Source organism: Rhinatrema bivittatum, chromosome 7, assembly GCF_901001135.1.
Source record: "Rhinatrema bivittatum chromosome 7, aRhiBiv1.1, whole genome shotgun sequence".
Lineage (NCBI taxonomy): Eukaryota > Metazoa > Chordata > Amphibia > Gymnophiona > Rhinatrematidae > Rhinatrema > Rhinatrema bivittatum.
In genome coordinates, this window is record NC_042621.1 from 259,035,669 (window position 1) to 259,047,775 (window position 12,107).

Below are 12,107 nucleotides of genomic sequence, written 5' to 3' on the forward strand. Positions count from 1 at the left end.
TGTTATGTTTTGTAGGGTTTGGGTGGACCCTTGGACACTGTGGCAGCTGACCATGCCCACGGGAGAAGTCCTATGAGGGGCCACAGGTCAGGCTCAGCTTGGACACACAAACACAGATTATATCTTTTATTAGACAGTTTATGAAGCCACCAGAGGTGGTGGTAGTGAGTAGAAGATGGAGCCCGGCTGGGCTAGTATTCCTCAGGGCGCTGGAAGAGCGGCTTCTCCAGTAGCAGTGCTGTAGGAAGAAGAACTGAGAAAATGAGTAAACTGAGATATTCACAGAGTCCCCAGTATGGAGAAGCCCCGAGATAGGGAGAGCTGGCCCTCGAGGTGAGAGTACCAGATCCCTGGGCACAGAGACTCGTCGGCAAGTACTCACGCAGCAGTTCTCCGTGGAAGATGGCACTGGTGCTGGAACGGAGGCAGGCCCTCGAGGAGCGAGTACCTGGTTCCAGGGAAACAGCTCTAAGGAGTAGATGGTAGTTGTACTCACAGATGGTGTCTGTAGTGAATTCTTCCAAGTAGAAGAGGAGATGGACACAGGCAGCGAGCCAGGGAACATGGGCCCTCGAGGAGCGAGTACCAGTTCCTGATAGCGACCTGAAAGAAGCAGAGAGGCCCCTGAGGAGTGGGTACCTCGTTAACAGCAAAGAGTCCAAATAGAAGTTGGAGGCAGAATAGCTGGGTACGGAGAGCAAATCCCATCCGTAGGAATTCCCTTGCTAATTCAAAGGCTAGCAATAAACACCAGGCTTAAATATCCGGGCAGCGTGACGTCAACACAGGGGGATGCCCCTGAGGTTCGTGCCATAGAGGAAATAAGAATGAGGGTCACGCGGCGCTCGTGTCCTAAGGTACCTGAGGAGCATGGCGGGTGGCAGCGCCCAAGCCGGTCCAGGGACGCCGGAGAGGACGGCGGGCAGACGCCACGGCAGCCAGAAGTCCACAGGGAGCAGGAGGAGTCGCAGAAAAAGAAAAGTAGGTGGAGTGAAGCCGTCAGGCCGCGATGGTTGCAATAGTCTTGCCTCACAAATCTGCTTCGTTTTTTTTGAAGGGGTTAATAAACATGTGGATAAAGGTGAACCAGTAGATGAAGTGTATTTGGATTTTCATAAGGTGTATGACAAAGTCCCTCATGAGAGGCTTTTAGGAAAACTAAAAAGTCATGGGATAGGAGGTGATGTCCTTTCATGGATTACAAACTGGTTAAAAGACAGGAAACAGAGAGTAGGATTAAATGGTTAATTTTCTCAATGGAAAAGGGTAAACAGTAGGGATGTGCAGAGCAAAATTTTATGTTCATATTTTTTATGTCCGAAAGGGGGTCCCACTTGCGGCCAATATGGACATAAAAAAAATCCAATGAGTTGGGTATATGTACATATGTGCAAAAAAAAAAATTAAACCCCCTCACCCTCCTTAATCCCCCCCCCAGACTTACCACAACTCCCTGGTGATCGAGCGAGGAGTGAGGACGTCATTTCTGCAATCCTTGGCGAGAAGCATGTGACGTCGGTGGCACGTTGAGTGACGCGGCGTCACGTGATTCCCGGCTCGTTCGCGCCGGACGGCTCGTTCGGCCCAAAAAGAACTTTTGGCCAGCTTGGGGGGGCCTCCTGACCCCCTCAAGCTGGCCAAAAGTTCTTTTTGGGCCGAACGAGCCGTCCGGCGCGAACTTGCCGGGAATCACGTGACGTCGCGTCTGAGTGACGCGGCGCCACGTGATTCCCGGCTCGTTCGCGCCGGACGGCTCGTTCGGCCCAAAAAGAACTTTTGGCCAGCTTGGGGGGGTCAGGAGGCCCCCCCAAGCTGGCCAAAAGTTCTTTTTGGGCCGAACGAGCCGTCCGGCGCGAACGAGCCGGGAATCACGTGACGCCGGCGTCACTCGACGTGCCGCCGACGTCACATGCTTCTCGCCAAGGATTGCAGAAATGGCGTCCTCACTCCTCGCTCCATCACCAGGGAGTTGTGGTAAGTCGGGGGGGGGGGGGGGATTAAGGAGGGTGAGGGGGTTTATATTTTTATTTTGGCTCAACAATCGCGATTTCCCACATATCGAACATATCTATGTTCGATATGTGGGAAATCCGATCGTTTATGTCGAATCAATTTTTTAAGTAAAAAAAAAATATGAGTTGCGTTTTACTAATGCGGTCAATCCGAATGCACACCCCTAGTAAACAGTGGAGTGCCACAGGGATCTGTACTTGGACCGGTGCTAATATATTTATAAATGATCTGGAAAGGAATATGATGAGTGAGGTAATCAAATTTTCAGATGAGACAAAATTATTCAGAGTAGTTAAATCTTTATTAGGAAGGGAATGGAAAATAAAACGGAGGATGTCATAATGCCTTTGTATTGCTCCATGGTGAAGACCGCACCTTGAATACTGTGTACAATTCTGGTCACCGCATCTCAAAAGGATATAGATGCACTGGATAAGTGCAGAGAAGGGCGAGCAAAATGATATGGGGCATGGAACGGCTGACCTATGAGGAAAGGCTAAAGAAGTTAGGGCTGTTCCGTTTGGAGAAGAGATGACTGAGGGGGGGGATATGATAGAAGTGTACAAAATCATGAAAGGATTTGAACAAGTTAATGTAAATCAGTTATTTACTCTCTAAGATATTAGAATGACCAGGTGGCACTCCATGAAGTTGGCAAGTAGCTCATTTAGAACATATCTAAGAAAATTCTTTTTCACTCAGTGCATAGTTAAGCTCTGGAATTCATTGCCAGAGGATGTGGTTTCAGCAGGTAGTGTTACTGGGTTTAAAAAACGTTTGGATAAGTTCCTAGAGGTTAAATCCATAAACTGCTATTTCAGTAATTAATAAGCAATAGTAGCTTGTGATCTATCTAATGTTTGGGTACTTGCCAGGTACATGTGACTTGGATTGGCCACTGTTGGAAACAGGATACTGGGCTTGATGGACCCTTGGTCTGACCCAGTATGGCATTTCTTATGTTCTTATGTTCATTAGGCATCCAAATGCAGATGAGAAAAATAACTCATGCTGTAGTTGCATGATGTTGGGTTCCATATTATAAGCTAGCTACCACTTAGGAAGAAGATCTAGGCGTCATAGTGGATAATACATTGAAAACATCAGCTCAGTGTGCTATAACAGTCAAAAAAGCAAACAGAATGTTTGGAATTATTAGGAAGGAAATGGTGAATAAAACTGAAAACATCATAATGCCTCTGAATCGCTCCATGGTGAGTACTGTGTCAATGCTGGATGCCACATCTCAAAAAAGATATAGTTGCACTGAAGAAGGTAGAGAAGGGCGAACAAAATGATAAAGGGGATGGAACATTTCCCCTATGAAGAAAGGCTAAAGAGGTTAGAGCTGTTCAGCTTGGAGAAGAGACGGCTGAGGGGGGATATGATAGAGGTCTTTAAAATGAGAGGTCTTGAGCGAGTAGATGTGAATCGGTTATTTACACTTTCGGATAATAGAAGGACTAGGGGGCACTCCATGAAATTAGCAAGTAGCACATTTAAGACTAATCGGGAAAATTATTTTTCACTCAACACACAATTAAGCTCTGGAATTTGCTGCCAGTGGATGTGGTTAGTGCAGTTAGTGTAGCTGGGTTTAAAAAAGGTTTGGATAAGTTCTTGGAGGAAAAATTCATTAACTGCTATTAATCAAATTGACTTAAGGAGTAGCCACTGCTATTACTAGCATCAGCAGCATGGGATCTACTTAGTGTTTGGGTACTTGCCAGGTTCTTGTGGCCTGGATTGGCCACTGTTGAAAACAGGATGCTGGGCTTGATGGACTCTTGGTCTGACCCAGTATGGCAATTTCTTGTGTTCTTATGTTATGTTCTAGCTAGAAGGAGATGATTAAGGCAACACAGTTGTGCAAAAGTACTATAGTAGCAGTGCCTGTTAGGCTGGTGAAAGCCTTCCTTAATAAAATTATTTATTCACATCTCTTTTTCTTGTTTCCTGAATGCTGAAAATGGGGAACAGTTTAAAATACAAAGGAAACACAACTTACGAAACACTCACAAGACCTATAACATTACTAAATGTATAAACATATGTCTAAATTTCAAACATAAGTCATGGTATTCAGATGGGCTTTGAAGATGAAGAAAAAGAGATCCTGGATATAAAGCGTGTGGGGGTGGGGTTGCAGATGTTTTCTGGCAGTATGGGAAATCTTGCAATGACACTATGAAAAAGGAGACTACGGAAGTGCATGCAGAGCCCAAAAGAGAAAATGGCAATATATGAAATGGCAAGACGACACGTAAGGCATGATTTGATGGAGGTTATCTTCTTCCCTCAGGAAACGTGGTATTGGCAAGGGACGCCCGGGGCTGGTGATGTAGTGATGAGTGGTGTGCGATGCGCTGGAACGGAGCTTTCCCTCCAGCAGTGCCAGAAGCACAGCGTGGTGCACTGTCCCCGGGGAGGTGGGCGTTTCTCTGCTGGAGTCACCTGTGTAGACAGTAAGTCACCTGCTGGCACTTAGCGCCTCTCTTCAGAACATCCAGCCTCAATGTAATTCCTGGCCTCTAGCCTTGTTCTTATTTTATTGAGTTTAAACGCTGGTTACTGTGTGTATTGTTTTCTGTTATTAACCCACTGGTGTAATTGCTTTGCACTGCTGCCTCTGCCTTGGTCATGGCTAGAGGACTAAAATCTCACTGAGATCTCATCTATCTGGAAGTCTCCCATTGATAACGACATAGGAGTTTTCAGCACCTAAATCTGACTACGTGACATGATATAAAATCAATCCATAACCTGCAAATGAGACTTAGGGATGATGCAGGTGAAACTTGCAGCCAGTGGAGTTGTGGGAGCGTCTTCTCTCATTTTCTTTCCCTTTTGTTACTCGTGCCCACTCGGTTTCCAAGCTTTGGATGGACAAGAGACCGCTCTGCCTACATCCGGCCCTATCCAAAGCCATTTCCTCCCTGCTGTCGAGGTCTGCCTCACAGATTTTAAGGTTGTCTTTAAGTGCGTCCTTGGATCTAAGGCATGGAAAAGATGCTTAGTTTAGTTGCCTGCTGTTGCTGAGTACCCTGCACAGGAATGGATTACAGTGAGAGGTGTAACCTACCTGGGAAAGAAACGGGCCCTGGCTACAGTCGCCTTTCAGAATTCCACAGCGACAAAGGCCAGAGAGAAATGCCCCAAGACATAAATCTAGGACTCCTGTACAAGCATCCCTACATCATTCTGAATTATTTTTATTTGAAAAACATTTGTACTAATGAACTAAACTGCTGGGTTGTCGATGACAGCTTGCCTCTCTAACAGAAGAGTATTACCAGCTCCACAAATATCATTACAGAAAATTGGGGTTGAAGTGAAGTATTGCATTTTATGCATGTCAGTCGGCTTATTTCTCATTTTTATTTCTTTGTACAGTTTTCCTTATCCCACCCCCCCTTCTTAGTCGTGTGTTTCGATTTTCTGAATGGGTAGTTTGTTCTGGTGCTTTCTCCTTGTTTTATGTGATATTCTATTTTATTTGTATAGTTGCGAGGATTGTTTTTCCTGTCAGGATCTTTAAGACTCCGGTAATATTATAAAACTTGTAAACCAGAAATTAAAAAAAAAAAGATTATAAGGTCTGTGAACCTACCGTGAAAAGAAAGTGATTTAAGGGAGAGCTTTGCTGCCAATTTTTTTTTTTTTAAAAGCACTTTTTTTGTTCATCTTTCCTCTTTCAGGTGCTCCAGACCTGGTTATGAATGCCCATCTGGTGCAGGAATCTGCCTACCTTGAAGATCGCCCCCTCGACATGCTGTACTGTGCACATGAGGAGAACTGTCTTTCTAAGTCAGCCGACTATATGACCTGGCCATATGGATACCGCAGGCTACTGCGCTTCTCTTCCCAAATCCACAACATCGGCAGGTCAGACTTCAGACCCAGGAATGGACGTCACAGTTGGATCTGGCACGAGTGTCACAGGTAAATATCCACCCACTTTTCTCTCTAGCAAGGTTGCTTCTGTTACCGCACTTCTTTTCTGCTTTCTTTTTTTTACATAACTTGTATGAATAATAACTTTTAATTTACTTGTGTGCACTAATTCCGCTGAGATCTATGATTTTATTTTTAAACAGGCCTGGGCAAATGTCAGTCATCTAATCACTTTCCACATACCCAGAACATAAAGTGCTGGCTTCAGCAAACACAAGCTGTCCTTAAAATTTAAAGAAACCTGAAATAGGGATTGGTGAATAAAATGGAAAATGTCACAATGCCTCTGTATCGCTCCATGGTGAGACCGCACCTTGAATACTGTGTACAATTCTGGTCGCCACATCTCATTCTGGTCGGCCATCCATTGCTCCTACCATGTGATAGGGGCCGACCAATGGCACCAATAGCCCCTGTGACATAGTAAGGTCAAAGGCTATCGGCACCATTTTGAATACCGGCAGCCGATGGTGTGAGTGCAGTAGATGGCTCCAGGAACCCCCGCTGGACCACCAGGGAGTTTTGGTAAGTCTTGGGGGAGTCAGGAGGGTGGGGGGGTGTAGTTAATTAAATTTTAGCCGGGAAACGTATAAGAATGAACGCATGAACGTATCGAGGGCTCCCCTTGCCGAATGCAACGTATCTGCCCCCCGACGAATACGAATACTGAATGCAACATATGCGTTCCTCTGCACATCCCTAGATTTTTAATATCACAGCCAGGTTTTATAAAGCTGGACTGGAGGCAGTCTTGGAGCAGTGATTTTTTTACCATTGTGCAATCTTGCTGAATGCTGTGATTTTTTGCTTAGCATCTGTTTTGTTGTTTTATTGTTTTCGGTGGTTTTTACTGGTATTATATTGCGTATGTAATGGATTATTCATGCACATTATTACTTGCCTATATTTGACAATAAAGCAGGCAATACATCTTTTAAATAAAGTACAGTATGTACTTGATATAAATAGCCCACCTTTAGTGGAAAAAAACTCTAGCTATTGAGCTAAAAATGGTTTCCAAAAGGAAGGCGGAGTGAGCAAGGAGGTTTCAAGACTTATTGTGGTTAGCATTTGAAGATGCTTTGCCTTATTTCTGACAGGCTCCAAGATGTGCGTGAAACCTGTCAGTTTTCTGAAACTGCAAGTCCTGGCAGCTTACATTAAATGTCTTAAGTCTTTCACCAGAAGTGACTGTGAAAAATGATTAGAGTTTCCCCACAGTCATGTGCTTTTCTAATGCTGCGTCTGACCACTTTGGAATTCTGCAGGAATCTGACAAACGAAAAAGAAAAAAAACAAAACCAGAACCCAAGCCCGCAGGGCTGATTAACTTTCACCTCCACAAATACAAGTCGTCATCACGCCCAAGGCTTGCACTTCCAAAGGAAAGAGCCAGATCTTAAAATTGACTCTGGCAGAGTTGGAATTTTGTAGTTGGTAAAAACAAAAACCAATCCTTCCCCCTCCAACTCCCCCCCCCCCTGCAATTATGAACAGAGAGCAGGAATCACACAACACTCATTGCTGGATGCTCCTGGCCCTTTTTTTTTTCTGTGCACACCATTCCTGAAATTGCTGTTTTCCTGGGCAGCGTCTTCTAAGCATCAGACAGCTAGGCCATCGCTGACCAAAAATCTTCTAAAGGCATCCCACACCTTCAATATTTCCAACTCCAATATTTTCTCTTTCATTCCTTCCTCCTTTTTTTTTCCCCCTTTCATTCCGAGATCCTCCCTTAATACGGTGTTGGTTTTCGTTCAGGACTCCCGAGCACAGTAAGGGTCATTTTTAAACACCATCCGGCACTTGTGCTGCCGAGAAGTGTCTGATCGTTGGTCTGGCCACATCAAGGAGGCCTGGGCGGCTTGGAATTTTTATCCTGACTAGCAATGGGTCTCATTTTAAACACTATGACCTGCGGCATTCAAAGCACCTTTCCTGCGATCACAGGATGTTGAAAAATGCCCATGGCTTGTTAAGGGAAAGGCTGGAAAATATTTTCCTGGAAACGGATGTGAGGAAATTAAGCTTTCAGCAATATTTTTCTTAGATTTATTTTGTACACTTAAGACGAAGTGGTGCCCACCACATCTCGTCTGGCACCCCCACCCAAAGCTTCCCTCCCCGGCAGAAGTGTAATGGAAGTTAAGTTAGACGGAAAGCTGACTGAAGAGGTGTGGGGGAGTGCTGTAAAGGAGGAGAGGTGTGGAGTTTGAGAAATGTTCTCCAGAAGCTGCTGGCATGGCTCAAAGACTCTGGAGTCTGAGGCAGACAGCAAAAAAAGTAATAACACGATTATGCCAGAGATTAAGGATGGGCAAGGCAGAGATCAAAAGTATATATTTTATAATGTGATTTCAGACAGATTACAGCAGTAAAGAATAAAGAAATAATGGTTGCTATGAACTCAGGCGTGGGAGCTTCCTTGTAACAATAATATCAGCTAGGACCTCATTGCTAAGAACCTCCTTGCAGTGCTGCCCCGGAATTGATATCTGGGACTCCATCACTGTGAACGTCATGTGAGGTCAGCAGCAGAAACTGCGGGCCTGCAGGTTGTGAAGTTGCTGTGGGATGGGCTCCAACAGCTCAGTTAGCCACTGCAGGGGATCAGGCAAGAGGGGGAGGGGGAGGATGCTGGGGAAGAGAGGGGGGCCCAAGCAGCACGGGGGAGCAAATGCTAGGGAAGAGGAGGCAAGGGGAGAAAATGCTGCGGAATGTAGAGGGAAGAAGCAGGACCCAGATGATATGGAAAGAGGTGGGGAGAAGCAGGAGGAAAAAGATAGAGGGGCAGAAACTAAGTGAAGATGGTAAGAGGCAAAGGGTAGATTGCAGGGAAGGGTGAGGGGGCAAGAGGAAGAGGGTAGATGTTGAGAAAGAAGAAGGTGGGGTTGGTGCAATGGTATTAGGTAGTGGTACCCTTGGCAAACAGTTTGCATTGTGCCCCTGCAACACAATTATCTCCACTCCCCCCCCCCCCCCCCAACTCCAGTATAAAAATCTCCACCATGCCTACTCCCACCCTGACCCAAGATCTCATCTGGCCAGCAGTAAGAATCACAGGAGGAGCAGCGCTGCCAGTCACTTCCTTGTCAAGCAAGAATTGTGCAGGACCCATAGTCTCTGGGACCCACTGGCCCAACACATTCTGACTTCAGAGGAAAGCGGCAGATAGCAGAGGAGGAAAGGGCCGATATGAAACTGTTATGGCCGTCAGTTGCTGCAGTCCGCAACCAGGGCCAGACACTCACCCGCAGCGTCGGGACACTCCCGGGGTGCCCGCAGGAGTGGGCAGCCAGCTCCAATGCTTGACTCACAGCCGTGGCCGCTGCTGAGGCCTGGTCGTGTCCCTGCCGACGTCCTTCTGCCGCTGACTCCTCCCCCACCAAGCCTGCTTAGAGCCGCTTGCACGGCTAAGCATGATTCTTAAAGAGACTACTACTGGATTTTTCAGAAGCTCCTTCCGGGGAACTTCGCTTGCTGGTTTACTATTTAAAGGCTAGGTCTGCTCCTCAGACCTTGCCTTGGTATCTTGGCTCCTGGTTGGTGTTGTTCCTGAGCTCCGAGTTCCTGTTTCTTGCTCCTGGACTCCGCTACTAGTTCTCTTTGGTCTTGTCCTTCTGTTCCCGGTTCCTGCTTCTCCTCTTGTTGGACGGACTCTCCTGGCTTCGACCACCGGTCCGGCTTCTGACCCTTCTCCTGGCTTCGACTTCCGGACTGCATTGCGACCTGCTGGAGGCACCAGCGGTCTGGACCCCATGACCTGCAGGAGGCGCCTGCGTCCACCTATCTTCAGTCTTCAGGAAGTCTCCTAAGTCCAAGTGGCTCGGGTCCCTATGGGCTCCTCCTGGGGGGACCGTGGGCTTCCAGTGGCGAAGTAACTGTTCAACGTCTGCTTTACCTGGCCTTTCTTTCCGACGGTGGGGACCTAAGAAAGTTTATTCTCCCTTAGGTAGCGCCAACTCTACCTCGGACTAAGGGTCCACCTTCAGTTTCAGTTTCATAACAGAAACATTACTCACTGACTCCTGCCAGACAGAGGGGATAGTGTCAGAAGCAGGAAGAATAGACTTTGCTGAAGGAGGTGGAGGCTGTAGCTTGTCCATCCCCTCTACTTTTCTCCTTGCATCATCAACTTTTCTGGAAGGCCATTCCTTCTCTCTGCGCTCGATCTGCATTCAGCCTGTTCTCCTTGTCCTGTCTTTGGTAAGGGGATGGGCCCAGACTCCTTGGGCTTTGATCAACTCGGTCTTTTCCTGCTTCTCCTTCCCACAGCAGTATTTTGTAGTGGCTGCCATCCACCAAATTTTGGCATTCTAGGAAATTGCTTAGTTCACCAAGTACTTCGGCTGGCTCTGGAAGAGGGTGAGGCAGGAAGTAGATGTTAGAGGAAGGGTGGAAAGTCAAGGGGAAAGATGCAGGGGAAAGGGGGAAAAGGAAGAAGTGGATACTGGAAAAGAAAGAAATGAAGGCTTGGAGTAAGAATGGGAAAAGGAGCATTACATGAATGAGGGATGATGTGGAGATAGAGGAATGAGAGACATAGGAATGGAAGGGCAGAGAGAGAAAAATTAAGTGAAAAGGTAGGTGAGAATTGAAAGATGTGACTAAAGCTAGGGAGGAGTGAGAAGAGAAGGAAATGAAGGAAAAATTGATAGAAAGAATGAGGATGAAAGATGGAGCTCAGGTCTCTGGTGCCTTACTGATAAGTGGCAGATCTATGATGGAAACAGCTTGCCGGGGGGGGGGGGGGGGTATACAAACAGGGAGCCCCCAAACTGCTCACTTACAAAAGTTATTTGTATAACAGTGGGGCACACTTGCACATGCCCTTCAAAACATTAGAAGGAATATTGGTTAGAATTGGACCCGCTTATCTATGACATCAGAATCAGAGCTTTAAATTGTTGAGACGAGCCATCCTGAAGTGTTTACCCATGGGGATGTTGAGAGAGAGGGTTTTGTGGCTGCAAATTACCATCGCTAGCCTTAACACCGAGCCTTACATCTCGCCCCCCCCCCCCTCCATCCCAGCCACACGTTGGATGCCACTATTGGACCCATCCATCTATGACATCAGAATCGGGACTTTAATTTGCCGAGACGAGCCGCTGCTGCAGCTCGCCAATGAGGGTCAGGTCACCTCTTTGGGAACCTCTTCAGGAGATCGAGGGAACAGAGATTCTTAATGCCACTGAATTTATGGGTAATATTTTGATTGTGATAGGAAAGGGAAATTATGCTCCAGCCCTTGAATTATAAAGGGAAGGCTGCCCATGGGGGAAAAAAAACCTAGTAGGGATTTAAGTTGATTGTCATTATCTAAGACTATCATATGGGGATAGTATTGAGCGTTAATTGGGAAAGAAGAATGCTTAGTGTATATTGATTAATGTTAGATCATTCCCAAAGAATTGGCTGTATATTTATGATTTAATTATTGATAGAAATATTGATTTTATTTGTGTAACTGAAACGTGGTTAAAGGGAAAACAGTCTATAGCCATTTCCCAAGCCTGTCTTAAGGGTTATTCCCTGCATATGTGTAATAAGGTAAGGAAGAAGGTGGATGGGTAACCATAATGTATCCTAATTCTCTTCCCTTGAAAAGAATATTTTTAGATCAGGGCCAGGTATATGAAAACTTGTAACTGATGTTAGATTATAGGGAGCCCATTATTATTTCTTTATGGTACTGTCTACCTGGATCATCACAAGTAAAAACAGATTTAATTTAGGAAGTTATATTGGATCTATCATTGATATATTCATATTTATTGGTCATGAGGGATTTCAATTTTCAGGTTGATGGCTTTGATTCAACTCAAGTGCAATATTTCCATTCAACTTTAGCAACAAATGGTCTTTCTCAGGTGGTGAAGGGTGAAACTCATGAAAGGGGACACACCTTGGATCTGCTGTTTGGGTCAGAAAAAGCTAGGCAGCAAGGCTCAGGATGGATTTTGAAGGGGGTATAACATGGAGGCCATGATGGTCAAAAATGATGGATTCTGTGCTGCCCCAATTGAATAAGGGGCAGATGGCTTTGATTGTGCTACTTGATTTAACAAGCACATTCAACCTGGTGGATCATGGTATTCTTCTTGTGTCTCGCTGCCAGACATTGGGTCTAGAGGGAA

At 45.9% G+C, this 12,107-nt stretch overlaps 1 protein-coding gene across 2 annotated transcripts in view; it reads left to right on the forward strand.

The window, feature by feature from the left end:
• The window catches only part of LOXL4 (lysyl oxidase like 4), a 95,648-nt gene that overhangs the window by 45,364 nt on the left and 38,177 nt on the right, over positions 1-12,107 (forward strand). For both annotated transcript variants that reach the window (XM_029610124.1, XM_029610125.1), the window contains exons 10-11: positions 4,316-4,478; positions 5,712-5,955. In XM_029610124.1, the coding sequence (XP_029465984.1) occupies positions 4,316-4,478; positions 5,712-5,955 (407 nt within the window). The remainder of the gene's footprint in view (positions 1-4,315; positions 4,479-5,711; positions 5,956-12,107) is intronic.